The sequence below is a fragment of the Chlorocebus sabaeus genome, chromosome 12 (assembly GCF_047675955.1).
Source record: "Chlorocebus sabaeus isolate Y175 chromosome 12, mChlSab1.0.hap1, whole genome shotgun sequence".
Taxonomy (NCBI): domain Eukaryota; kingdom Metazoa; phylum Chordata; class Mammalia; order Primates; family Cercopithecidae; genus Chlorocebus; species Chlorocebus sabaeus.
The window spans coordinates 46,906,026-46,933,245 of record NC_132915.1 but is presented as its reverse complement, the minus strand read 5'-3'; the positions used below and the strand labels follow the sequence as shown (position 1 = coordinate 46,933,245).

The 27,220-nt window shown below is 42.2% G+C and overlaps 1 protein-coding gene across 2 annotated transcripts in view; it reads right to left on the bottom strand.

The window, feature by feature from the left end:
* SH3GL2 (SH3 domain containing GRB2 like 2, endophilin A1) overlaps positions 1-17,797 on the bottom strand; it is a 236,923-nt gene extending 219,126 nt beyond the window's left edge. Inside the window, exon 1 of one of the 2 annotated variants that reach the window (XM_073021633.1) lies at positions 17,593-17,797. Coding sequence is in view for 1 of the 2 variants with exons in the window: in XM_007969156.3 (XP_007967347.1) it covers positions 17,278-17,322 (45 nt within the window). In the remaining variant the exon portion in view is untranslated. Of the gene's footprint in view, positions 1-17,277; positions 17,554-17,592 lie in introns of those variants that run through there. The other variant, XM_007969156.3, reaches the window with a different exon arrangement.
* Positions 17,798-27,220: the final 9,423 nt, after the last annotated feature.

Genomic DNA, 27,220 nt, shown 5'->3' with positions numbered 1-27,220 from the left:
TTTAAGCTAAATGCCTAATGAAACAAACTGACATCTATTTATAGTTCTAGAACTTGGCTAGAAACTAGGTTTGCTCCTAGTCCCCATGATGGTTCCTAAAATTATTTCACTCCCTGTTTTCAACTTATCCTGAGAAAGTGGGGTTCAAGTAAAGATGATGAAGTGGAAAAAAAAATTTTAATATATCAAATTACCAAATATAAGAAAAAAATGTAGAAACACTAACTGCTCACCCATAAACCCACTGACCAGGAATAATCACTGTTCAAATGTTCATTTAAAAAATAATCTTACTGTAACAATATAGCATGGTGCCTGGTCTATAAATTCTCAGTGCATTTTGGCTACTATAATGGCTATATTTTTACAATATCAGGCTTACTATATATTACATATCTGCTTTATGGCCGGCTTTTTTCATTTTGGCAATAATCATGAATCTTTCCCTACTGCAATAAATATTGCCCTATAGATAAAACAACTGTAGAGATTTCACAATATTGACATACGGATTTACTTCCTTATCCCTTATTTAGGTTGTTTACAATTTTTCACCACAATAACTACTACAGTGAACAATCTTGTACATACTTATAAGTTGTACATACTTATACATTTATTTTCTGTGAATAGTTTCCTAAAAATAGAATTACAGGGAAAAGAACTACTGATCTCCAGAAGTGTTTTAACAGTTTACACTCCCGCCATAAACGGGGACTCATGCTCTCACACGCTTGCTAACCCAGAATGTTATTATCCTTTTCATCTCTGCCAATCTAAACAATGAAAAATGGCAGATACTGCTGTTTGATTTCCTTGATTTTTGCATTCGTATCTTGGCCACTTGTTCTTTCAAATACTGCCTTTCCATATTTTTGCCTAATTTTTATACTAAAGTGTTCATTTCTTCTTCTTGGTGATTGCTAAGTTCTTTTAGATATGTCCTGGTTTGATGTTTAAGATGACAATAGGACTCATGGTTAAAAACTACGGGCAGTTACTGGCTCTGAAACCAGGTGGTGTGGTTTCAATCCTGACTCTGCCACTGAAGCTGTATAACCACCTCTGTGCTTCAGCCTCCTCATCTGTAAAATGGGGATAATAGTGTCCATAGGGTTGCTGTAATAAATGAGTTAAAATAGTACCTAGGCTAGCCATCTGTACAATGAAGGAAGTTTATTTTAAACTTACAGACTTACAATTTTATGAGGGTGTGCTTTAAATTCTACATTCACTTTTAGAAATCTGTGATATATTTTAAGCAGAAATGAATACATCAAAAATATATGCATAGGACCCCCTTTTAAATATACATAAGGATCAACAGAAAGAAACAGGAACTACATATTCATTCAACAACTATCAATTAAATGCCCACTACAGGCTAGGAACTGGCAACAGAATGAAGTATAGAAAGGCAGGGTCCCTCTCTTTATACCCACCCTAGAGGACACCATCAAGGAGACTGGTGCTTGTACAGCAGTGGGCCAAGCACTACACTTCACAGAGGTACAACAGGCAATTTTTTAATTTTTGTTTTAAGTTCCAGGATACATGTGCAGAACGTGCAGGTTACATAGGTATACATATGCCATGGTGGTTTGGTGCACTTATCAGCCTGTCACCTAGATTTTAAGCCCCATATGCATTAGCTATTTGTCCTGATGCTCTCCCACCCCTGCCCCACAGACCCTGGTGTGTGTTGTTCCTCTCCCACAACACGCAATTTTCATTGCACATAGAAGGACATTTAACCCACACTAAATGAGGGAAGGGTAACCTCTCTTAGAAAATATCAAGCTGATAAATTAAAGTAGTGATTAATCAAATACAAAGTGGAAGGAAGGGAATTTCCACAGAGAGGGAAGAGCATGGTGGGAAGGCTTGAAAGGCAAGGAACATTGTATGGTAGAATTGTGAGATGTCACGATAACTAGCACAGCTACAGCTCAGAGTACATTTCGAGCGTGAGAGGAGAGTAGATCACTGAGCAGGACACAGATGACACTTCAGACTCCTGAACAGGACTTCAGAGGAACTTATCCTGGGAGCCATAAGGAGCCACTGAAGAGTTTCAAGAAGAAGAAGAATGCTAGATTTGCTCTTTAGAAAAGTCACTATAGCCACACTAGATAATGAACCAGAGGGGAACAAGACCAGAAGCATAAAATGTCAGAACCTAAAATCATGCCCAGGACCACATTACCTCAGCTGTACAACCGAGAAAATGTGGGTGTGAGGAGGAAGAAGTCGAGATCAAATGACTAGTGACTGGCCTGGGGTCTCACAAGTGCTCAGAATGGGAAAAGTAGGAGATCTGAAGTCTCTGAGCTTCTAATTCTGGGCTCCTATTGATCTTGTGCCACACAGCCTGATGATGGATGGTGCTGCACCGTTTTCTAAATTATCTCAAGAGCTTCCCTTAAAGAACATGTCTACCTCCTTTCTGAACATCAGGCACAGAACAGATGACTCAGTGCTGCTCTAAACAAATGACCTTCCTTTTTCTAAAATATAATTATATACCCCGTTATGGCCAGCAAACTCCTTGGTAGTCAGAAAAAGGTCAACCATTTCCATAGTCAAATTATGTATGGGAAGGGCCATGTTTTGAACAAGACAGCTGGTACAGACTTGTGTCCTTGTAAGGATGTAGAAAAAAAACAAACTCAGTTTCTCCTATTATATATATCTCAAAATACCCAGCAGAGACTATTTCTGTGACCTCTGGTCATCAAAATGTGTGGGGATTTCTCCCTACCAGCAACCCATTCCATAGATGATTCCCCACAGGACAGCAGCTGGGTGTCCTCCAACTCAATTCAGTTCTGACACTACCTGGAGATAGCGTCAGATCCCACAGGGTGAGGGCTCAGTACCACAACTGGCCTCAGATGCCAGTCACAAGCACAGTCCTGTGCTTCTAACCTACCAGCTATAAATCAGGGTTCCCACAACCTCCTCCTGTGGTTCAACTAATTTGCCAGAGCAGCTCACAGAACTCAGGGAAACACTTACTTACGTTTAGCCATTTATTAGAAAGGTAATACAAAGGATACAGATGAACAGCCAAATGGAAGAGATGCATAGGTCAAGGTATGGGAGAAGCAGCCTGGAGCTTCCATAACCTTTCCAGGCATACCCTCCTTCAGGAACCGCCACATCTTCAGCTGGGTGAAAATCCTCCCAAATCCTGTGATGTTGGATTTTTATGGAAGCTTCATTACGTAGGCATGACTGATTAAATCACTGGCCTTTGGTGATCCACTTAACCTTCACCCCCTTTCCCCTCTAAGAAGGCTGGAGGGTGGAGCTGAAAGTCCCAACTCTCTAAGAATACATTGGTCTTTCTGGTGAATGGCCCCCAACCTGAAGCTATAAGAGTCCCCAGCCACCGGTCATCTCATAGTAGAGAAAAGACAGTTACCACTCTGGTGATCCCATAGGTTTTAGAAGTTTTTTTCTGTGAGGAAACAGGGAGACAAAATACATATTTCACAATATCACGGTCCTTAAGAACACTGAATCCCCAAATTAAAATATCCGTTTTATTCTTCTTCCATTCTAATTTAATGAAGGAGGAAATCTCAGGGTATTGTTAGAATATCTACTACTTGTTTATTTGTTAATCTCCTGTTTTAACAAACCCAGAATAAACCTCAAGCTCACAGATTTACTCAGGCAAGAGTCTCCAGGACTTAATTTTGTTTTATATGATAATTGATAGTGATTTTTCCATTTATGAAAATGATATAATGATTCAGTTTTAAATTATGTCAGTGTGATTATTAATTTTATGTGTCAACTTAACTGGGTTAAGCGATACCCATATAGCTGGTAAAATATTTCTGCGTGTGTCTGCCAGGGTATTTCCAGAAGATATTACCATCTGAATCAGTAGACTGAGCAAAGAAGATCTGAGGGCAGCAGACATCCAATCACTTGAGGGCCTGGGAAGAGCAAAAAGCAAATTTTCTCTCTCTTCTTAAGCAAGACTTCCATCTTCTCCTGCCCTTGGACATCAGAACTCCAGATTCTTGGGCCTTTGGGGTTGGCGCTTACACCAGCAGCTCCTCAGGTCCTCAGGCCTTTCGACTGGGACTGTATTACACCACCGGCTTTCCTGGTTCTCCAGCTTGCAGAAAGCATACTGCAGGATTTAGTCTCCATAATCACATGAGCCAATTCCCATAATAAATCCCTCTCATATATCTATACATCATGTTAGTTCTGTTTTGCTGGAGAACCCTAATATAGTCAGTAAACACGAACACAGATCGACAAAATGTCGCAAAGATACAACTGAATGATACACTTAGGAAACAGTCAAATTATTCTACCATATATGGAAGGAGCCTATGGAAAATGCCTACATTCACCTGAGTCATTCACAGCAGCGACCACTAGACACAGTTTTATTGGACAGTAAGAGCTTAGCAATGTTCCAGGCTTTACATCAGTAACTCCATCTTGAGCTACTGACTCCATGTTAAACTGCTGAAGAACTTTGAGACCCAAAAAGGAACTGTGAAAAACATTCCTTCACAAACAACCGTGCTCTCAACACTACACAATACAAGTAAAACTGGTCCTAATCTTTACAAACACTCTGAATATAGGTTTTTCCTGACTGACTGATGCAAATGTACCCTTCTACTACTGATCAAAGACTTCTCTGTTCAATACACCAATGAAATAACGTGACAAGCAACTTACATAATCTAAATAAGTTATTATAAATAGCCCCCTTGCCCTTCTCGAGTGGTGCAATCTCTGACTGCTAGCCAGGTTGCAACCCCCATTCCTGCATAAATGCTAATTTACCTCTGACCTGTTGACCTCTTTTGGTGGTCACTGGAGGGGTGACAACACTAAGAATTTAGGTAATTTAGATATTATAAAGGGCAAGCCAGTATACATCATAAAGTATCAGTATAACTCACTGCTTCATAAAAGGAGAAGAGGTAACAGTCATCAATTTAGGAAAACAATTGATATAGAGATTTGATGATAAGCTTTCTGTTTAAACATGTCCTTTTATGTAAGGTGATTTTTTTTGGTGAAAATGTATCAAAATGCTTTAAATGTGTATGTCTTCAGACAAAGAAAGTAGCTGAAAGAGCTTGTAAAAAGTGAATTAAATGTTAGCCAGTCACAATGGCTCATGCCTGTAATCCCAGCACTTTGGGAGGCCGAGGAATGCATATCACTTGAGTAGGAGTGCAAGACCAGCCTTGGCAACGTAGCAAGACCCTGTCTCTACAAAAAATACAAAAAAATTAGCCAGGAATAGTGATGTGAGCCTATAGTCCCAGTTACCTGGAAGGCTGAGGAGGGAGGATTGAACCTGGGAGGATGAGGCTGCAGTGATTCTTGATTATGCCACTGCGACAGTGAGACCCTGTCTCAAAAACAAAATAAAGCAAAAATGAACTAAATGCATCTTAATGATCACAAAAATATCTTCTGAACAATTTAAGTTGTGTAAAGAATGACTTTCTAGCTTTTCTCGGAGCTAGGAAAAAGGAGTTTTCCATGTCTAGAACACAGGGATAATGAGCACTATAAATATCTCTGGAAAATGTGGACTAGGTTTAAGGTGAATACGATGACCAAAAGGTGAAAAATCCAAAGATTTTATATTTATGAGCTTCAAATGGCCCAAAATACATAGAGCATAATGGATGAGATGAATGGAAAAGAGAACAAGAGAGAACAATTTCACTGTTTGTTAAACTTAATTAAAAAGTGAAATGGGAGATAGAACTTAAGTGCAAGGTTGATCATAAGAAGTAGAAGATCTCTGGACAACAGGCTATTAATATTAATCAGTAAACTCTTAACTACAGTATTGACGAACACCTCCAGAAAACACTTCCTTTATCCAGTGAATTATAGGATGACGATGTGTGATGGCCACAGCAAAGGGTTTGTAGGTCCTTCTTGCCCAGATGCAGCCACTTAAACAGTAAAATAATGAATGGTATAAATTCAACCATAAAGCCACTATACACAACATTAACTCAACAGAAAGAAGCACATTAGGGTCACCTCAGTGAGCAGCATATGCAGAAAATGACAACAGAAGTGTGAGGTGTGTCCACCCTGTAATCAATTTCTATAGGACACTTCTCCTTCAGGTTACGTACCACTCAGATACAAAATCAGGCCTCACTATTCTCTCCCTGGCCAAGCTGTTCAACTGACACCAAGTCCCTAAAATATATCTCAGGATGCCAGACCTCATGCCTTCCAAATTGTGTCTGATATCGTCTACCACATGTACCTAGAAAACCATTCAGGGAGAAGGATCCATGAATCACACCAAAGAGCATGGGGTTAACACATCACAGACAATGGCCCACATGCTACGGGGCCCACGACCACCCTCACCCCTGCTGTTTACACCACAACACACTTCAAGTGTGTTACACAAATCTGCAATCCTCAACAACATAATGAACCACTTCAAAGTACCATGTAGCCATCTGATGTGCCTGTACTAGGTAAGGGCATTTAACTGTCTGCGTTGGTGTCAGCCTTCCCCAAGCACAAAAACAGATGCAGGGTTAACAGTCAACTCCTCTACTCTCACTGAAATCCCTGCCACACTGTCAGAGACTAAGAATTCAGAAACTTCTTTGCAGATCTGTAGTGCCCCTAGTCCAAGGTTAGTGAAGTTGTCACTGTTCCACCAGCCCACCAAGCTAAGGTACTGCTCAGGTACTGCTCAGCAAGTACTGAACAGTGCCATTGTTTAAAACTGATCCGCAAAAAAAAAAAAAAAAAAAAAAAAAAACAAAGCAAAAAACTGATCAGGGGCCACAGAAATAAACTTGTGCCTCATTAAAGAAAAACATCTAAATATTAAAAAGCCCAAGCACTGTAGGAAAAAATCTATAAAATATAAAATATATTAAAAAGGCATACGGGCCAGGCATAGAGGCACATGCCTCCAGAGGCGAAGGTGGGAGGATTGCTTGGGCCCAGGGGATTGAGGCTGCAGTGAGATGTGATCGCGCTATTACACTCCAGTCTGGGTGACAGAGTGAAATGTTGTTTCAAAAGGCACATGGAACATATTGAGCCTTAGGTATTAAGAAAATACTTATTCAGCAAACTAGACTTAAAATTCATACATGCATATGTATGTTGTGTAGGTACATATGCACATATACATACACTTACAAGCTCACAAATAGATTAATATACAGACACACAATTAATTAATTATAGGCAAGGTAATGGCAAAACTGCTAGCTTTTTAACCAAAAACCCACTTTTACATCCTGGGCACACAGCTAGGCTACACTTGCCCTCTTCCTTTTCTCTTAGAGAAAAGGCTTAACAAGGCCCACAGAGGGACCATGTTACAAGTTCCAGCCAACCAAACATAAACAGAAGGAACTATTCCTTCTCTTCATTTTCAGCTGTTGTATAACAAATTACCACAAATTTAGCAGCTTAAAACAATACCCATTTATTGTCTTACAATTCTATAAATTAGAAGTCTGGGCCTGCTTAACTGAGCTCCCTGTTTAGGGCCTCACAAGGCCAAAATCAAGGTGTTGGCTAGACTGGGCTCTTATCTGGAAGCTGGGGGGAAGAATTCCCTTCCCCTCAGATTCTTGGCAGAGTCTAGTTCTTTAAGGCTGTGGGTCTAAGGTCCTTATTTTCCTAGGTGGTCGTCATTCAAGAGTTGCTCTCTGCTCCTAGAGGCTACTGCATTACTACTCACATGGACCCTCCCTCTTTAAAGCAACAACAGCATGTCCAGTCCTGCTCATACTTCCAGTCCGTCTGATTTTTCCTTCTGCTACCAGCCAGAGAAAATATCCTGCTTTTAAAGGGCTCATGAGATTAGATTAAGTCCAACCATATAATCTCCCTTTTGTCTTATAAAGTTAAAATCTCAGGAATAACATCTTTTCAAATTGAACATTGCACCCACACTCAAAGGGGAGGAGAGTACACAACAGCAAGAGTCACCGACATTCATAGCGTTCTGTCTACCATATTCCTCTTTCAGGCCTGGCTTATGGATATCTCCTATGCTTGTTCAAACATACTCTTTCCCTTTGGCAAAGGGAAAACCATGTGTTACAGATGGCAGAACCCATCCAGGGTCATCCTGAGTCCCTGAAGCAAATAACGAGAAATATAAATGAAAAAGACTTTGAGCAACAAAGTACCATTAAGACTTCTCGGCTAAGCCAAAGTATCAGGCCCTCTTGCTAAGTTCAGAGTAACACAACCAAGTCTACTGGTTGAAAATTAGGTCGAAAAAAGAATTTCCATCATCGAAATTGGCAAATGAAACTGACAAGAAGAAAACAGATCAGAAGCCTATTAAGTTGAAGTTTTTCTGTTTTTTGCTTTTAGTTTTTTTGAGACAGTGACTCACTCTATTGCTCAGGCTGGAGTGCAGTGGTGCCATCTGGCTCACTGCAACTTTCGCCTCCCAGGTTCAAACAATTCTTGTGCCTCAGCCTCCTGAGTAGCTGGCACTACAGGCATAGGCCACTATGCCTGGCTAATTTTTGTAGTTTTAGTAGAAAAGGGGCTTCACCATGATGGCCAGGCTGGTCTTGAACCCCTGACCTCAAGTGATCTCCCCACCTCAGCCTCACAAAGTGCTGGGATTACAGGCATAAGCTACAGCACTTGGCCAGAAGCCTAGTAAGTTTCTGAAGAAATTTCATTACTCAAATCAACCATGGGTAGTTAAAAGCCTGTGACTGTAAAACAGTCCCCAAATTTAAATAAACAGGAAGTTGACTGAAAAAGTTATGCCATTCCCAAAGAGGGCACATTTCTTCTCATCCTCCTTAGATCTGGCCAAATATATACAAGAAAGAACAAAAGAGTTATTCCCAGATTGTAGAGCCAAATTGCAAAACCAAGGAACTTCCTCTACCGGCAGGCAGGGGACTTCACGATGCCCCCTGCAGGATGCCATCATTATTACAGACAATAACTGTCCTGACTCCCCTTCTTTCCTTTCCTCACTGGGATCGTTCACTGTGGACATTATTTCCTGTTTTGTTTTGTTTTAGTTTTGTTTTTTTGTTTTGTTTTGTTTGAGACAGTCTCGCTCTGTTGCCCAGGCTGGAGTGCAATGGCGTGATCTTGGCTCACTGTAGCCTCCACCTCCCAGGCACAAGCGATTCTCCTGCCTCAGCCTCCTGAGTGGCTAGGATTACAGATGCACACCACCACGCCTGGCTAATTTTTGTTTTTTTAGTAGAGACGAGGTTTTGCCATGTTGGTCAAGCTGGTCTGAAACTCCTCAAGTGACCTGCCTGCCTCAGCCTCCCAAAGTGCTGGGATTGCAGGCATGAGCCACCACACCCAGCCGATTTCCCGTACATTTAAAAGCATAGGCTGACTATCTGCTTTATGTTTCTTTCAAGCGTTACTCTGTGGTACGGTTTGGCTGTGTCCCCACCCAAATCTCATCTTAAACTGTAGTTCCCATAATCCCCATGTGTCATGGGAGGGACGAGGTAACTGAATCATGGGGGTGGTTACCTCCATGCTGTCCTCATGATAGTGAGTGAATTCTCACGAGATCTGAAGGTTTTATACGGGGCTTTCCCCCACTTTGCTCTGTACTTCTCCACGCTGCCGTCATGTGAAGGCCATTTTTGATCCCCCTTCCACCACGATTGTAAGTTTCCTGAGACCTCCCCAGCCATGCAGAACTGTGAGTCAATTAAACCTCTTTCCTTTATAAAATTACCCAGTCTCTGGTATGTCTTTATTAGCAGCATGAGAACAGACTAGTACATACCTTGATATTGAGATATTTCTCAGCATTATAAAACTGTTTCCATTAATATCTATGGGGAAAGGTTAGTTTGAACTATAAAACAGATATTTCTATTTTTTGTATATATCATAATTCAAAAGGATCCAGAAAACACTGCCTAGAGGTCCTTCAGTGTCCTAAGTACCCAAGCAAACCTCCGTGGAGCTGTGGGTTCTTCACAAGTATTACAGACAGCTTCTCCATATTCATCCCTACTACACACAATTTGACCCGGGGGGGAGGGAGATTAGGGTACAGCAACTACAACATCATATTTGGCATTTAGAAGTTGTACTAAATGTAAAACCATCATAAATAGTGAAGTTATTTCCTGAAGCATGTGTCATCAGCTAATCATTTAGTACAGCATGAAAATATTTTGCTGGTAGAACGCAAAAGACTTGGCAGGGTCTCACAATCAAGGCATTTTAATAAGTATAGTTATAGCTCTCTTTTTAGTCTTTATTATCCATCAGATACCATGTGCATCATTCTTAAGCTTTTGGACTCCTTAAGTGATTATGGAAACAAAGAAACTCTAAACTAAAAACACTGAGAAGGGTTGTATTACAAAGGTTCAAAACTTCATAGTTTGTCTACTGCTGTCTCAACATTCCTTCCCACATACACTAACTCTGAACACCCTACCCAGGTAACCAGGTGCACAAGTTTGATAAGGTTGGCCCGTACCACAAGTTCACCTCTCTGTCTTCTTTTGACCACGACCTACCAATGCACCAATGCAAATGCACCAAATGCACCAAAATGCACTAGTGAAATCCCCTCCCACCTTTTCCTGTGAACTGCACCAAGACCACTAGTAAAGGCACTGGCCCACAGTCCTTGCTCTCTCTGCTCCCACCTGTTTCCCACCTGCTTAGCTGATCCTGCTCTCAGAGCTGTTACCTCCACCCGACTTGTGTCCCCCTCCTATCCTCCTATACAGTGATACTGTCATTCTAAGACCTGTGAGTATAATAAACTCTGTTTTCTTGAGCCTCTCCTGTGTCCCCTCTTGTGGCTACACCTCACTGACCATTACCTAAAAGAATACAGGACAAAGGAGTAAAAGAACAAAAAGAGAAAAAAGGAGGCAAAAAAATCCACTGACTTCTTACCCACTTAGCGTCTCCCCTATCTGGCCTTAAATTCAGAAGAATTGCTCATCCCTAGAAAGGCCCACCAGGAATCCACCTTAAAGTTTGAAGCAGTTCCTAAACTCCATCTCCTCACCTAATTCTCATTATTCATTCATCAGTGTGTGCTGCCCTTCTCTCTCCGCTGCCTTAAGCTACTCCTCTGAAGAAAGCCCTCGGGTTGCTTGACGCCCTGAGACTCTGTATGCAGCACAAGAAGCTTGGCAGAATGGAATTTGCTCTGCAAGCTTCAGCTCCCCTCCACTGAATATTAAACCTCTCCCTTCCACCATGACATCCGTCTCAAAACAGTCACCATTTGCCCCAACCAAGTCTTGCCATTTTTTAGGGCACTTCTAATTAATTTGCAGGCTACTTTAAAATTTTCCAAGTAGACTGAAACCAAAATTCATATAAACTCAATTTAAAACATTAAAGAATCACTACGGGAAAAAAAGCCTGCAAAAATACAACTGTTTCAACAACACAGACTTCAATCAAGAGGACTCTCAGTCTAAAGGGAAATCATTTTCAGTCACCACTTTCTTTTCATATACCCCACAGGCCCATGTGCCAGTGTATCATCGTATCGATGACTTCAAGCTCATTAACATTTTGTTTTACATGGTTCAAGTGATCCTTATTATGCAAGCATGGCACTCTCACAAGCATTATCTCATTCAATCCTGACACCTCTGGAAAGGTTTTTTATATTTGATTGCTGCTAAAATTAATGCAGAGAAGGCTGCATTTTGATCAGGCATCCTAAAGCCCAGTAACAGAACTGGAGTGATGGTATTGCAAGAAACACTCACTTTCTCCTGATGACATGATGAATTTATTTATTTATTTATTTTTGAGATGGAGTCTCACTCTATTGCCCAGGCTGGAGTGCAGTGGCACCATCCTGGCTCAGGCAATTCTCCTGCCTCAGCCTCCTGGGTAGCTGGGATTACAGGCATCTGCCACCACGCCCGGCTAATCTTTTTGTATTTTTAGTAGAGACGAGGTTTCACTGCACTGGTCAAGCCGGTTTTGAACTCCTGACCTCAAGTGATCCACCCGCCTTGGCCTCCCAAAGTGTTGGGATTATAGGAGTGAGCCACCACGCCCCACCGTATTTTTACTTTTTGGGGGGAGGGAGGGGCAGGAATTAGGAATTTATTTAAGAATGTGGTGATAGGCTAAGGACATTCTCCCTCAGAAAAATGCATGTATAAAATGTGACTTATAATTTTATAAAATATATAGGCCCCTTGCAGCCTATTAGAGACTACTGGCTAAGAATCTGAAAGGGTATGGATGTAGAAATCCTGGGTCAAGCAACAAGCCACAGCCAAGATTTTAAAGGCAGCAGAGAGTTGACTGATTAGAGGCAATTAAAAAACTGAAAACCTCACTGATATAAAGTCATAACTAATTAGCTATTTAATCCAATATCTTAGCAAGTTTAACATTTCACCAAATCAACAAATGCATGAAAAGATTTATGTAATGGTCTCCTGAGCAAAGCATCTATATAAAATACAGCATTCTCAATGAGGAAATTAGGTAAACAAAAAGACATAGAACACAAACATAATGAAATTTTCCCAGTTATGGAATCCGAGTGTGACAAATAAGCACATACCAGACTGTATCATAAAACCCAGACTACTCAAATTAATTTTATCATTTAAAAAAATCAGAAAACACAGTTTATTATAGGTATATTTCTGTCTTAGTCTGTTCAGGCTACTAACAAAATACCTTAGATGGGGTAATTTATAAATAACATAAATTTGCTTCTCACAGTTTGGGAGGCTAGGAGTCCAAGATGAAGGCACTAGCAGATCTGTGCCTGGTGTGCGCCCACCCTCTGCTTCAAAGATGGTACCTTGTTGCTAAACCTTCACACGGTGGAAGGGGACAGGGTGACCCTTTCAACCTCTTTTAAGAGAGCACTAATCCCATTCACGACTGAATCATGAGTGCTCTCATGACTTAGTCACCTCCTAAAGGCCCCATTTCTTAATACTGTCACATTGGCAGTCAAGCTTCAACACATATATTTTAGGGGGACACAATCAGACCTTAGCAATACACTAACCAACTCATTAAAAAAGAAGAAAGTATATCTTTTTGATGCAATAGAAAGTTATACGTTATTTACAGGCTGAATTATCCTCTTAGATGTTGAATCAAATACAGAATAGTGTGGTTAATCCTTTTATGCAAATAATGACTTATGGATTGAACTGTGCTCCTCCCAAAATTCATATTAAAGTCCTAATTACAATAGCTCAGAATACAACCTTATTTGGAAATAGGGGCATTGCAGATGTAATTTTTTCTTTTTTTTGAGAGGGAGTCTCACTCTGTTGCCCATGCTGGAGTGCAGGGGTGCGATCTCAGCTAACTGCAAGCTCTGCCCTCTGGGTTCACGCCATTCTCCGGCCTCAGCCTCCCGAGTAGCTGGGACTACAGGTGCCCGCCACCACACCTGGCTAATTTTTTGTATTTTTAGTAGAGATGGGGTTTCACCGTGTTAACCAGGATGGTCTCAATCTTCTGACCTCGTGATCCGCCTGCCTCAGCCTCCCAAAGTGCTGGGATTATAGGCGTGAGCCACCGCACCCGGCTGGGCATTGCAGATGTGATTATTTAAGATAAACTCTTACTGGAGTAGGATGGTCTTGCCCAACCCTATATGACTGAGGTCCTTACAAAATGGGGAAATTTGGACACTGAGACACACACAGGGAGAATGTCATGTGAACATGAAGGCAGAGACCAAGGTGACGTATCTACAAGCCAAGGAAGCCCAAAGATTCCCAACAAAGGACAAGAGCTAAGAAAGCAGCCTGGAACAGATCCTGTCTCATACTTCAGAGGGCTCATGGCCCTACTGGCGCTTTCGTCTCAGACTTCAAGTGTGCTTATCTCAAGGAGTGGGAAACAATACATTTCTGTTGTTGAAACCACTCAGTTTGTAGTACTTTGTTACAGCAGCTCCAGCAAAATCATAAAATGACCTAATATATTTTACTTTATAACAGACTTTTAGATGTTATTATAAAGCCAAATGTGTACACATCATATGCACGATAGAGTGAATTTTTAAAAGTACAGATTTTGTAGGAGCTTCATGTTCACTGGAAACAGCTATTTTTAACTAAGTTGCTGCCAGTTTAAAGCAAGTGAAAAAAAATTGACATGACTTTTGTAAAATGAAATCTCAATATGAATAAAACTCACTAAAAGAGCAACACAAGATCATTTGCCCCTTTTTACAGTAAAAAAGAATAATCTTTATGAGCAATTAAGTAATGAAGTATATGAAAATAAGATGACCAATTTTTTGTATCTTTATATATTTTCATGTGGAAAGGATTTTCTCCTCTAATAAATTTTACTTGGCAAAAGCATTTTTTACCTCCAAATTGTAAATATATTGAAAATAACTGTCAGCAACAAGGTAGAAATAATCAATTTTAATATAAGACAACAGTTGTAACACATTTAATCAGAAATTCCAAGTACAAACAATATACTTTTATTAACATAAATATCATCCCTTACTAACACAAGCAAAAAAGCTCAATTCCATAGAAAGAAACGTTTGCCTGAACAGACTCCTTCCACTTATAAACCCAGGCTACGGGCTAGGTGCGGTGGCTCAGCCTGTAATCGAGGTGGGCAGATCACCTGAGGTCAGGAGTTCAAGACCAGCCTGGTTAACATGGCTAAACCTTGTCTCACCTAAAAAATACAAAAATTAGACGGGTGTGGTGGCAGATGCCTATAATCCCAGCTACTCGGGAGGCTGAGGCAAGAGAATTGCCTGAACACAGGAGGCAGAGGTTGCAGTATGCTGAGATCACGCCATTGCACTCCAGCCTGGGCAACAGAAGCGAAACTCTGTCTCAAATAAATAAACAAACAAACAAACCCAGGCTATATTATCCAGCACATCAGTTCTCAAAAGGAAGTAATTCTAGGTCTAAAGCTTCTCTGTAGATAACATCAGGTTCACGGACCTGCATGGAAAAAAATGGCTAAAAAAGTAGGACAGGACTATTTCTGTAATTTTTTTGTCACATGCAAACATTAACACAGATATTACATACTCTCCTAAATATACATATGCACAGAGCAGTAACCTGTGCCTTAGACTTTCTAAAAGTGTGCTACACTAAATTATGGATAAGAGATCACGTGCTGCTTCACCTTTCAAATAAAAGGCTTTTCAGTAAAAGGAAGACAATGACGCAGTGATTCTGCATTTGGATTCGGTGTGATAAATAGTAACTGTATCGCATCACACGCTGACCTTCTCCAACCTTTTAATTTCTTTCCTAACACAGTTCAAATTATTTTTTCTACACTTTAGAGCTACATAGAACTTCAAGCTTTAGCTGAAATGGAGCCTTCTAATTATTTTTTAAGTTGGAAAAACTAAAAAGTCTAGCTTGGGTAACTTCTTCATAGCATAAGCGGTAGTATTTTATACTAATAAAAATATCCTTAATGTCAACAACTATCATTTATTGAACACTTTTTACGTGTGTTCTACACACTCGTTTCTCTTCACCTCAACCCTGAGAAATGGAAATTATCACTTTAGCAAGGACAGATTCAGAAGTTAAATACTCTCTCAAGGTCAGAGGCAGTAGAGGCAGGATTCAAACCTTAGCCTTTCCCACTCCAAAGCCAAGACTTTTAATTGCCTTTGAGGGCACTAAGCTTTGCAAAAGAAATCTTTGGAATCAAAGTGGAAAAAAGATGTCATGTTGGTAAACGCAGTGTTGTTGAGGTATGCTATAGAGAAGTGACCAATTGAGCAATCAAAAAGGTTAGTAATATCGAAGAAGTCCTTCCAGAGAATTCCTGGGCAGCACATATGCTTGGTTCTGTAAATCCGAAAGAACTTGCAGTATAAAGTTATTAGAAGCCTTCCAAACTACATCAACAAACAAAGCACTTACTTTCATAAACATGTCTGGCAGAGAGGTCACAGGTAACTCCAATTGTAATAGAAAAGCAAAAATAATTACATTAGGAAACATTTTTAAATAGTCTTACTTTTCTTGATTTCCTAAGTTGACAGGTATAATTGATTCTATAAAGGCAAGTCTATGTGATGAAGATGATGCACATGCGTGGAAACACACACACGATGTGAATTTCACGCCACATCTGTCACCCTAAGTTAACCAAGGTTCTGTAAAACACAACCCTCACCTTTTCTGGATGTGGTTCATAACAGGGCTGCCACTGGGGTAGCCCAGGAAAAACCTCACTACTTCCGAGACATTATGAGAAAGCTCATGAATTAAGGCTAACCTATGAAAAACTATTTAACACTAAATTATGAAAAACATTTCGAGGTAAGTCATCAAAATCCTTAGCTAAAGATCCCGTAAATTTGAACCTGTTTCGGAAAGATAAAAAATTAGTAATCACACACATTATGTAAGAAATAGGTCACAGCATAAGTATTCGCTTAATTGTCCCTATGTAAACTTCTTCGAGTCCAATGATTTTAATTATTAGAATCTAAATTAATTAGTTTTATTACAGTCACAACCTATTAACCCCATCAAGAAAAACGGGCACATCCAAGATGTCAAACGTTCATTAAAAACGATTTAAAATACATGATGATTTTAAGTCTTCAACAATTCGGTTGTTGAAGGGAAATATTTAAGACCCGCAGACTGCGGTCATGCCCTGGCCTCAAAGGAGTTTGACGACCGAGTTCTCCGGGGAAAAGTTAATGTATGCGAGTCTCCAAAGGAAGCCCCCAGCCTTCCGTTCCTCTGGAGCCTGCGGGCGGCGGGGAAGGAGGGTTCTGACCACAGAGGAAGGGAGAGGAGCGCAGACCGCCGGCCTCCGCGCCGCCACCCCCAGTGCGGCCACCGCTCACGCCAACACATCCCGGGACAGCCGGGCGCACCGACTCCGCAAGGTCACCCGGGAAAAGACGACTTTACATAATCCCCCGCCGCGCCGCCCGGGCACCTGCGAGCCGCGGCAGCAGTGCAGCCGCGGTCCCCTTCCTGCAACACGGGTGCGAGGTGATGCGGGGGCGGCGAGCGGCGCAACCAGGCAGGACGCCTGGGACCCGCGGGCAGGCAGCGCGCACCAAGCCGGGGGTGGGGAACCGAGGGCGGACGCCCAGCCTGGGGATGCCCCGAGCCGCCGCCTTGGTTTGCGAGGCGGGGCGCGGCCGGCGCGGGCGAGGCGCGGTGCCGAGGTCCCCAAGCTACCGCCGGACGGCCAGCGCCGAGCACGCCCCTCGCAGCTTCGCCCCGGACTGCCCCGGGACGCACCTGCCACGCGCCTTACCTGAGTGGCTTTGTGGAACTGCTTCTTAAGCCCGGCCACCGACATGGTGCAGGAGGCCGCGCTGGCGGCTGCGGTGCGGGAGGGAGGCGGCGGGGCGGCACGGGAGGGCCGAGCGGGGCGGCGCGGTTGCCTGGCCGCCGCTGGTCGTGCCGCCGCCGGGGCTGTGGGCGCGAGGGCGCGGAGCCTAGCAGGACGCGGGCTCGTGCGGAGAGACACTCTGACGTCAAGGGCGGGTGACGCGGCCTCTTAAAGGGGACGCGGGAAGCCCCGCCCCAAACGCGGGAACGCCCGGGCAGGTGTTGTGGCGCGCGGTACCTGGGCTCCGGCGCCCGCTGCGAGGATGTGGCTCAGCGGCACCCGCGGGTGGATCCCTAGTCAGCGGGCCGAGGACGTCCTCCTGTCCCGGGGCTGGTATTCCTGCCCCCGGGTGCTGCGGACGGGTCGCTGCAGATTGGCAGCGCTGGCACCCGCACGACTCAGGTGACTTGCTGGGCTTCCAGGTGGCCGCGGCGGCGCTGCCTGCAGACGGCTCTCCTCCCCTTTGAGCCTGGCCTCTCTGCAGCCGCAGCCCGAAAAGGATTGGCCTTCTCTCTGGACTAATGAATAAGTCATTGCTCCTTCTATGCCTTGCCGTGACTGGTTGGTCACAGAAAACATTTCTCTGCCCTAGTTTCAATATCCCTTAAGCCTATCTTACCTTAGGGAAAGCCACATACGGTTTTTCCCCCTTGTCTGATACAATTTAATGACTTAAAAAGAAGAACAGGAACCCTTAAGCCTGGACAGATAAATAGAATTGAATTGAAGTCTTACTACAAACTAGCGTTTAATCATCTGGTTACAGAAATGAAAAAGCCCAAATGTGAACTTGGTGTTATGCTTGTGGATTTAGGGTTTCTGATCCGATAAAAATCAAAATATAATGTGAAAAAGCATGGTACGAAGTTATATATAGATACTTCATATGTAACCAAGGAGGCATGACTGGCTAAAGTGAAACTGATAGATGACTTGGGAGCAGAGCAGCACTAAATGCCTTCTGTGCTCTGGTACTTAACCAAGTCTGGTTTTTCTAGGACTGAGGAGCTGGTCAGAAAAAACTTAGACGCTGTCCCCGTATGTGGACCAACGTGATAAGAAGGAGAAGCCAAGATGGCAGAAATTGCCAAGGATGCGTAGAGACAGAAAGGCCAAATGGGAGTCCTAGAAATACTTTCCGTGTCTCCACAACTCCTGCAGCCTGATAGGAACCACAGACCCACCCCCACTCTTCTAGGCACTGCAGCTTGGGCACAGGGTGAACACCTGATACAAAAGGGTCCTCCATCCATAAAGCTACCAGTCATGGTCCTTATTGATAATGTGAACTGACACACACAAAAGCAGAGTCAAGCAGTGGTGGGCACTGGGGCAGTAGAGCGCATGGACTAGAGACACGGGCTGCAGAGAGAGGCAGATGAAAGGAGCTATTCTCCAGCGTGGTAGCCCTTACCGCTGTTCATATACCTTTCCCTACATGGCAGAATTGCACTTTCCAAACCTCTTGTTAAGTGGAGGCATGGTTACAAGTTTTGACTAGAGGGTTAGGAGGAAAAGTGACTGTCACTTCTGCAGAAGCAATATGAGATGTGAGTATGAGATGCTGCAAAGCTCTCTTTTCCTCTGCCACAATATTCTAAAAAGCTGTGGTCTGACAGCCAGTATCCAGAGTGAGACTAAAGCAGGGCAGAGTCCCCAGCTGATGTTCAATGGGCATGTAGCATCAGTGAGAAAACTGAGTAATTTTAATCCACTGAGGCTCTGGTTGTTAGGAATAAACTTTTTTCTCTATGTTTCCAATTTTTAAAAGGCTACCAATTACTTGCATAATAGAAAAAAAAAGTATTTTATAGTTAATTTTTACTACCGGGTCCCTGATCTGAACAATGAAACGTTTTCATAGGATAGATCTTGGATGAAGCTGCCAAAAGATAGAACAACTGATCTACAAAGTGGAAGGGCCTGGGATGGATAGGAGCTCTGCTCTCTAACCAAGAAAGATGTGAAATGGGGGCCTGAATCGCCTCCTTGGAACTTTGAATACTTAACTGAGCCCTACATTATACAAAAGTCAGCTTCTATCTTTCCCTGGTTCTTCATCCACCAACTTAAAGTCTCATGCTGCTTAACTTCAAAGAAACTACCTTGGGAGAAAAAAAATGACTTAAGGGCATTAAATCCTTTGGAAACCATTGATTCAGTCTCCCAGGCATCCTCTGCACCTCATCTGATATGGTTTGGCTGTGTCCCCACCCAAATCTCATCTAGAATTGTAATTCTCACAATTTCCATGTGTCGTGGGAGGAACCCAGTGGAAGTGATTGAATTATGGGGGTGGATCTTTCCTACACTGTTCTCGTGATAGTGAATGAGTCTCACGAGATCTGATGGTTTTTAAAACGGGAGTTTCCCTGCACAAGCTCTCTTCTCTTGTCTGCTGCCATGTGAGAGGTGCCTTTCACTTTCTGCCATGATTGTCAGGCCTCCCCAGCCACGTGGAACTGTGAGTCCAGTTAAACTTCTTTCTTTTGTAAATTGCCCAGTTTCGGGTATGTCTTTATCAGCAGCGTAAAAACGGACTGATATATCATCTAAAGCCAGCATTTATATTGAAGCCACAATTTATGCCTTTAAAGACCTTTGAGATGTCACCTTTGAAGAAATGTGTTAAGCTCCTCGTACTAGCAAGCATCATGGTAGGAGATGCTGGGACTCAGAAGGGAAGGTATCAAGACATGTGTGGGCTGGACCTTGAATTCCAAGGGATTTCCAGACCAGTAATTTGAAAAAATCTTCCTATGGACATTTATTGTTACTTGAATACAGAGGAATAAATACCCCAGACACTGAGCAATTCTAAACATGGATGCTGTCTTTGGTTGCAAAGAATCTTCAATAGAGGCTTTGGAGAGAAATGCAGAAGCACAATGCAGAGAAAGGGGAATCAAAAGTCAATGAGGAAGAGCTTTGGTAAAAGGTTGTTGTAATTCAGCATGCTGCCCTAGTCTCCCGAGATAAAAATCAATGTAAAATGTTAAATAAACCTAGATCAACTCAGGAAAGTCCCAATTAAATGAAACCCCCACACAATACCAGCTCACTAATTGGGCAGTAAATTTGTGGTCAGCAATAATCCCATCACATCATTCATGCACTATTTCTCCTTGCATTATGCTAAAGCTTCTGGCAAATACCAGACCTCTCATTTGCACAGAGCTGCTGCATCCCTGGCACCTTTCAGAGGGTCCCTAGCTTCAAGGAGGCAGAGGAAAAGCAGCAGCATTCATCTTTCTGAGCTTCAACCCCTGTCACTGTGCCTCTGGCTCATACCGGGGCAAACTACTCCTGACTTCATGTGTAAGCTCGTTAAGCACAAGAAACATTGCAAAGCAAAGGCATTAAACTCCAACTTCTTATTTTAGAGATGAGAAAAGAGAGGCAATGAAAGGAAGTGACTTATCCTTACTTTTTCTACTCTAGCCTTTAGCCTCAATTCAGGGTAGAGCCTCTAGTCAGTGTTAATAAATAGAAGAGGAATGAATGAATGAATAAATAAATAAAAGAATGAACAATGTATCATTGACACTGATGCTTTCTTCTGACCACATTGGATCTGATGTTCAAAAGCCTTCACCAGATATTAAAACCTTGATTGTGCATGACCCAGACAGTTGTTTCAGGGTGAGTGGCACTTAACTTAAGATTTTGTGCCTTTGGATGCAACCAGTAGCATTGAACCCCCTACCCAGCTAGGGCAGGGCTAACATGCCCTTTCCTAGAGAGTAGAAAGCAAGGGAAAGACCATCTTTGTTTCCTTGCTTCCAGTTTTGTCATCTACCACCCACTTTCCAACAGATACACAGAAAGAAGCATTTTTTTTTTAACTTCTTTTGAAGTGGATGTGTGGTCTTTCTGCCAGGGATGGCCACCTTCCCCACCTTTCCTTCTCTCCCATATAGCCCTCCTCCCTCCAAAGTACAGGGGCCTATCCCTGCAAAAACTTCCTTTTCACCTAGCTAAACCCTTTTAACCCAATCACAGAGGAGAAGAAAAGGCTTAACCAAGTGGGTGACTCATGTCAGACTCTTACATCTGTACCATGGTCACTATTTCCATTCCAGTTTGAAATAGTTCTAACTTCTCCACAAAATCCTGCCACCTCCAGTGCCCATTTGCAGTGTTTTTCCTTTGAAGTCTTTCCCCATCCTTTTACCCTCATGTCCCCTCTTTATTTTTGAAGCCTCAGCCCTGATTGTGTTTTATTTGGTCAAATATGTACTGTAGACATGCATATATAGTCTCTGATGCTTGCTTACCTCTTTGAGTGCAGTGTCTTTATAACTCTTCACAGATAATACAAATACTTGCTAGATATGGGCTAATTGCAGTTTTAAAAGCCTGATTAAATTTTGAAAGCTGGGTCCAGCAGAGGGTCAAAAAGACTGAGAAACTGGCTGACCAGATTGTTCAGTGGTAATGGTTACTACTTCTTCGATGTGTCCAAGCCCGGTTCTCCAGGGTCCTGATAATTCAGCTCCCAATGCCTTTCCCATAAATTCCCCTTTGTTCACTCAGGCAACACTGCTTTCTCTTGCTTGTAATCAAAAACACTTGGCGGTACATCCCCTTTCACCTTTCTGCAATAATATTCTAATCTCAGATCCATTTCTTGTTTGGCTAGCAACTCAGATATTTAGGCAACTATAGTTCCTGCTAAGCACTGCATTAGGCTTCCTTCTCAGAAAAGGGTGGACAGATTGAGTGACAAGGAGTATAGTCTTTTAGCAAATTGTCAATTCTCCCTATAAGATATTGACATTATGATTTATAAATCAAACCTTTTGTTTATGTGATTGATATGGTTCAGGCTGCCAGGGTCTGAACCTCCCAATCCCCTGGGAATTGGCATCTGAATGCTTGCAAATAAATGCCAAGCAACTGGACTCTGAGACGGCAGTGGCACTTCTGGAATAAGAATCATCTTAATTAAGGGCAAATTATTAGGGCATCTTTACCATTGGCTTATTTATTCTATCCTTGTCTGAGTATTATCACTAGAGATGTTGAAGGCATATTGTTAACCCTGAACACAGGATTTGGCTAGTCAGCCTGTTAAAAGTACTGTGTTAAAGAGGTCAAGTTCTGGCCTTGCTTGGTGGCTCATGCCTGTAATCCCAGCACTTTGAGAGGCCAAGGTGGGTGGATCACTACTTCAAGACCAGCCTCGCCAACATGGTATAACCCCATCTCCACTAAAAAAATACAAAAGTTAGCCAGGTGCAGTGGCATGTGCCTGTAATTCCAGCTACCTGGGAGGCTGAGATAGGAGAATCACTTGAATCTGGGAGGAGGAGGTTGCATTGAGCCGAGATCATGCTATTGCACTCCAGCCTGGGCAACAGAGTGAGACTCTGTCTCAAAAAAAAAAAAGAAAAAAAAAAAAAAAAAGGCCAGGTTCTGTTGCTATTTTAGTAGCTAGTTAGCCTTACAGAGAAAAGCTTTTCCTTAGTCACAGTGTGCACGTTACCCCATCATCTAAATGATGCATTCTCTTGATTATAGAAAATCCAAGTGTGAAAGCAGAGATTATTTAATTTAGCATAAACCTGTCAACAATACTAAGAACTCTGAGTACAAGCTTCCAATATTCTGTATCAATTTTATATATGAAACTAATACTGATAATATATTTATTCTACTTTACTACTTTTTTTTTTTTTTTTTAAACGGAGTCTCGCTCTGTCGCCCAGGCTGGTGTGCAGTGGTACAATCTCGGCTCACTGCAACCTCCGCCTCCTGGGTTCAAGTGATTCTCCCACCTCAGCTTCCCGAATGGGTGGGACTACAGGTGCCCACCACCATACCCGGCTGATTTTTGTATTTTGAGTAGAGATGGGGTTTCACCATATTGGCCAGGCTAGTCTCAAACTCCTGACCTTGTGATCTGCCCACCTTGGCCTCCCAAAGTGCTGGGATTACAGGCATGAGCCACCAGCCTGGCCCTACTTTACTATGTTTTTAACAGAAAATTACACTTTAAGAAGGAATAAAACAATCGACAATTTACAACTATTTATATAGATGATTCATCTTTATTTGGCTCAGGCTTTTCTTTTTCCCCTTGAAAAACAATTTTTCGGATTGGTTGTTTTATTAAACATGCTCAGCTTGTATTTTTCTCTGGGCCACACATATAATGCCGACTTCAAAGACATCAAATCAAATATAAAGCACCACTTAAAAACTACATTTCAAACATTTAACGTTAAAATGCTATCCTTTCAGGAAAATTAATTTTCTCTGAGGTCCAGTTACAGCAAGTTTGCCAAGTAGGAAATTCCTTAGATCGAAGATCTAGAAAATACTTTTAGTTTTCTGTGAATGGAATTAAGTTGAATTGGGGAATGTTGACGGCAACTCTTAAGATGCCCTTAGCTTGGAAGGTGTATTACAGAGGGGAGGAAATCCCATCCAAAGCTCAAGCTTAAGACCAGTGAACACATTTAACAATGAAGAATTCTCTATTAAGGCAGAATTGACTAAGGAGTCAGGGGAAGAGGGGAAGTGAAGAAGCAAAGGCAGTTGTCCCCCTACGCCATTACCACCAATGAAAAGGGAGAAGCCAGTCATTAGGTCATGGATAACAAAGGAACTGATAGGAAGTTTTCTGTTTGTTTGTTTGTTTCTTAAGCTGGACCATCTGGGTGTGTTAATGAATAAAGGGAAGGAACCAGTTACATTGCAGATATAAGTCACCCTGGAGACTTACGGGCTCACTGAGCACAGTCACTGGAGAATGCAGTAGGGAAGGAAGAAAGGCCAAATGGAGAGGTCACCTGGGAAAGGAGAAGGGATGCCTGTTTCCCTGGGGTGCCTATTCCCCTGAGACAGAGCACTGGTGAGAAGTTGGAGAGGGATGAAGTCCACATCATAAGTGGAGGAAGTCTGATGACAGATGGGAGGGTAGCCAGTGGAAACAAGTGAGATGCCCAAAGGCTCAGATCTGGTCAGAATGAGAACACAGCATTAAGAACGTTATGCGCTCTGGGCACTTCCCCACTTGTTCAGCCACACGGCACCGGCACCTCTCATGTACCCTGATGCCCACACTAAAGGTTGGTCTCTGGTACACTCCTTCATCTAGCCAAGCATTGCACACACTATTCTCTCTGCCTGATCATTTTCTACTTTATACCCGGCTAATTCCCTGAATGCCCTTCAGATCTCCATTCAAAAGACTTCTCTGAATTTCCTAACAGTGTCAAATTTTACCAGTATAGTCCCGTAGAGCTAAGTACTACTCTCCTTTGATGCACTTGTTACAGCTATGATTTTGCATGTATTAATGTGATTTTTTCAAATGTGTATCTCCCCCTTCTCTCACTATTCTGCAAACTCAGGGGCATGTACCATTGGGTTTTGTTCACCACTGCATGCCGAGCATACACTGAAAGCACACAGGAGGTGTTCCACATTTCATGAATGAATCAATGGGTGGAAAAGTTTTGGAAAATTTAGTAAAACTTAAAAGAAATTAAAGTGTTTTGGAGGATCAATGATGGCCTAGCTTCCTAAGTCTAGCTGAACATGATCAGAGTGAGGTGGGGGTGGGGGGGTTTACAAATCAATGGGAAAGTCTCTGAGTGACCACCACATGAAAACTCGTTCCATAGGTGAATGTATGATTAAGCACCTAGTAAGTCATATACAAAGGAGGTGGCAGTGAGATGAGATCATGCCACTGCACTCCAGCCTGGGTGACTCCGTCTCAAAAAAAAGTAAAAGAAAAAGCCAAACTTGACAAATGGGGTCTAATTAAAGTAAAGAACTTCTGCACCGCAAAAGAAACTAGCATCAGAGTGAACAGGCAACCTACAGAATGAGAAAAAATTTTTGCAATCTATGCATCTGACAAAGGGCTGATATCCATAATCTACAAAGAACTTAAACAAATTTACCAGAAAAAAAAAATCCCATCAAAAAGTGGGCAAAGGATGTGAACAGACACTTCTCAAAAGAAGACATTTGTGCAGCCAACAAATATATGAAAAAAAGCTCATCATCACTGGTCATTAGAGAAATGCAAATGAAAACCACAATGAGATACCGTCTCATGCCAGTTACAATGGTGATCATTAAAAAGTTGGGAAATGACAGATGCTGGAGAGGATGTGGAGAAATAGGAACAGTTTTACACTGTTGGTGGAAGTGTAAATTAGTTCGCCCATTGTTGAAGACAGTGTGGTGATTCCTCAAGGATCTAGAACCAGAAATACCATTTGACCCAGCAATCCCATTACTGGGTATATACCCAAAGGATTATAAATCATCCTACTATAAATACACATGCACAAACTGTCATCAGAGTGAACAGGCAACCTACAGAATCGGAGAAAATTTTTGCAATCTACTCATCTGACGAAGGGCTAATATCCAGAACCTACAAAGAACTCAAACAAATTTACAAGAAAAAAGCAAACAACCCCATCAAAAAGTGGGCAAAGGATATGAACAGACACTTCTCAAAAGAAGACATTTATACAGCCAACAGACACATGAAAAAATGCTCATCATCACTCGCCATCAGAGAAATGCAAATCAAAACCACAATGAGATACCATCTCACACCAGTTAGAATGGCAATCATTTAAAAATCAGGAAACAACAGGTGCTAGAGATGATGTGGAGAAATAGGAACACTTTTGCACTGTTGGTGGGACTGTAAACTAGTTCAACCTTTGTGGAAAACAGTGTGGAGATTCCTGAAGGATATAGAACTAGAAATACCATTTGACCCAGCCATCCCATTACTGGGTATATACCCAAAGGATTATAAATCATGCTGCTATAAAGACACATGCACACGTATGTTTATTGTGGCACTATTCACAATAGCAAAGACTTGGAATCAATCCAAATGTCCATCAGTGACAGACTGGATTAAGAAAATGTGGCACATATACACCATGGAATACTATGCAGCCATAAAAAAGGATGAGTTTGTGTCCTTTGTAGGGACATGGATGCAGCTGGAAACCATCATTCTCAGCAAACTATCGCAAGAACAGAAAACCAAACACCACATGTTCTCACTCATAGGTGGGAATTGAACAATGAGATCACTTGGACACAGGAAGGGGAACATCACACATCGGGTCCTATTGTGGGGAGGGGGGCAGCGAGGAGGGATAGCATTAGGAGATACACCTAATGTAAATGACGAGTTAATGGGTACAGCACACCAACATGGCACGTGTGTACATATGTAACAAACCTGCCCGTTGTACACATGTACCCTAGAACTTAAAGTATAATAATAAAAAACAGAAAGAAAAAAAAAGACACATGCACACATATGTTTATTGCGGCACTGTTCACAAAGACTTGGAACTAACCCAAATGCCCATCAGTGATAGACTGGATAAAGAAAATGTGGCACATATACACCATGGAATACTATGCAGCCATAGAAAAGGATGAGTTCGTGTCCTTTGCAGGGACATAGATGAAGCTGGAAACCATCATTCTCAGCAAACTAACACAAGAACAGAAAACCAAATACCGTGTGTTCTCACTCATAGGTGGGAGTTGAACATTAAGAACACATGGACACAGGGAGGGGAACATCACACACCGGGGCCTGTTGAGGGTTGGGGGTCTAGGGGAGGAATAGCATTAGGAGAAATACCTATTATAGATGATGGGTTGATGGGTGCAGCAAACCACCATGGCACGTGTATAACTATGTAACAAACCTGCACATTCTGCACATGTATCCCACAACTTAAAGTATAATAAATTAAATATATATACATACATATATGTAAGAAATTTTAGAAAAGAAAGTATGTGTTAGGAAGGAAGAGGTCATGAAGAAAAGGGTTCATGGGGGAGGCCAAACAAA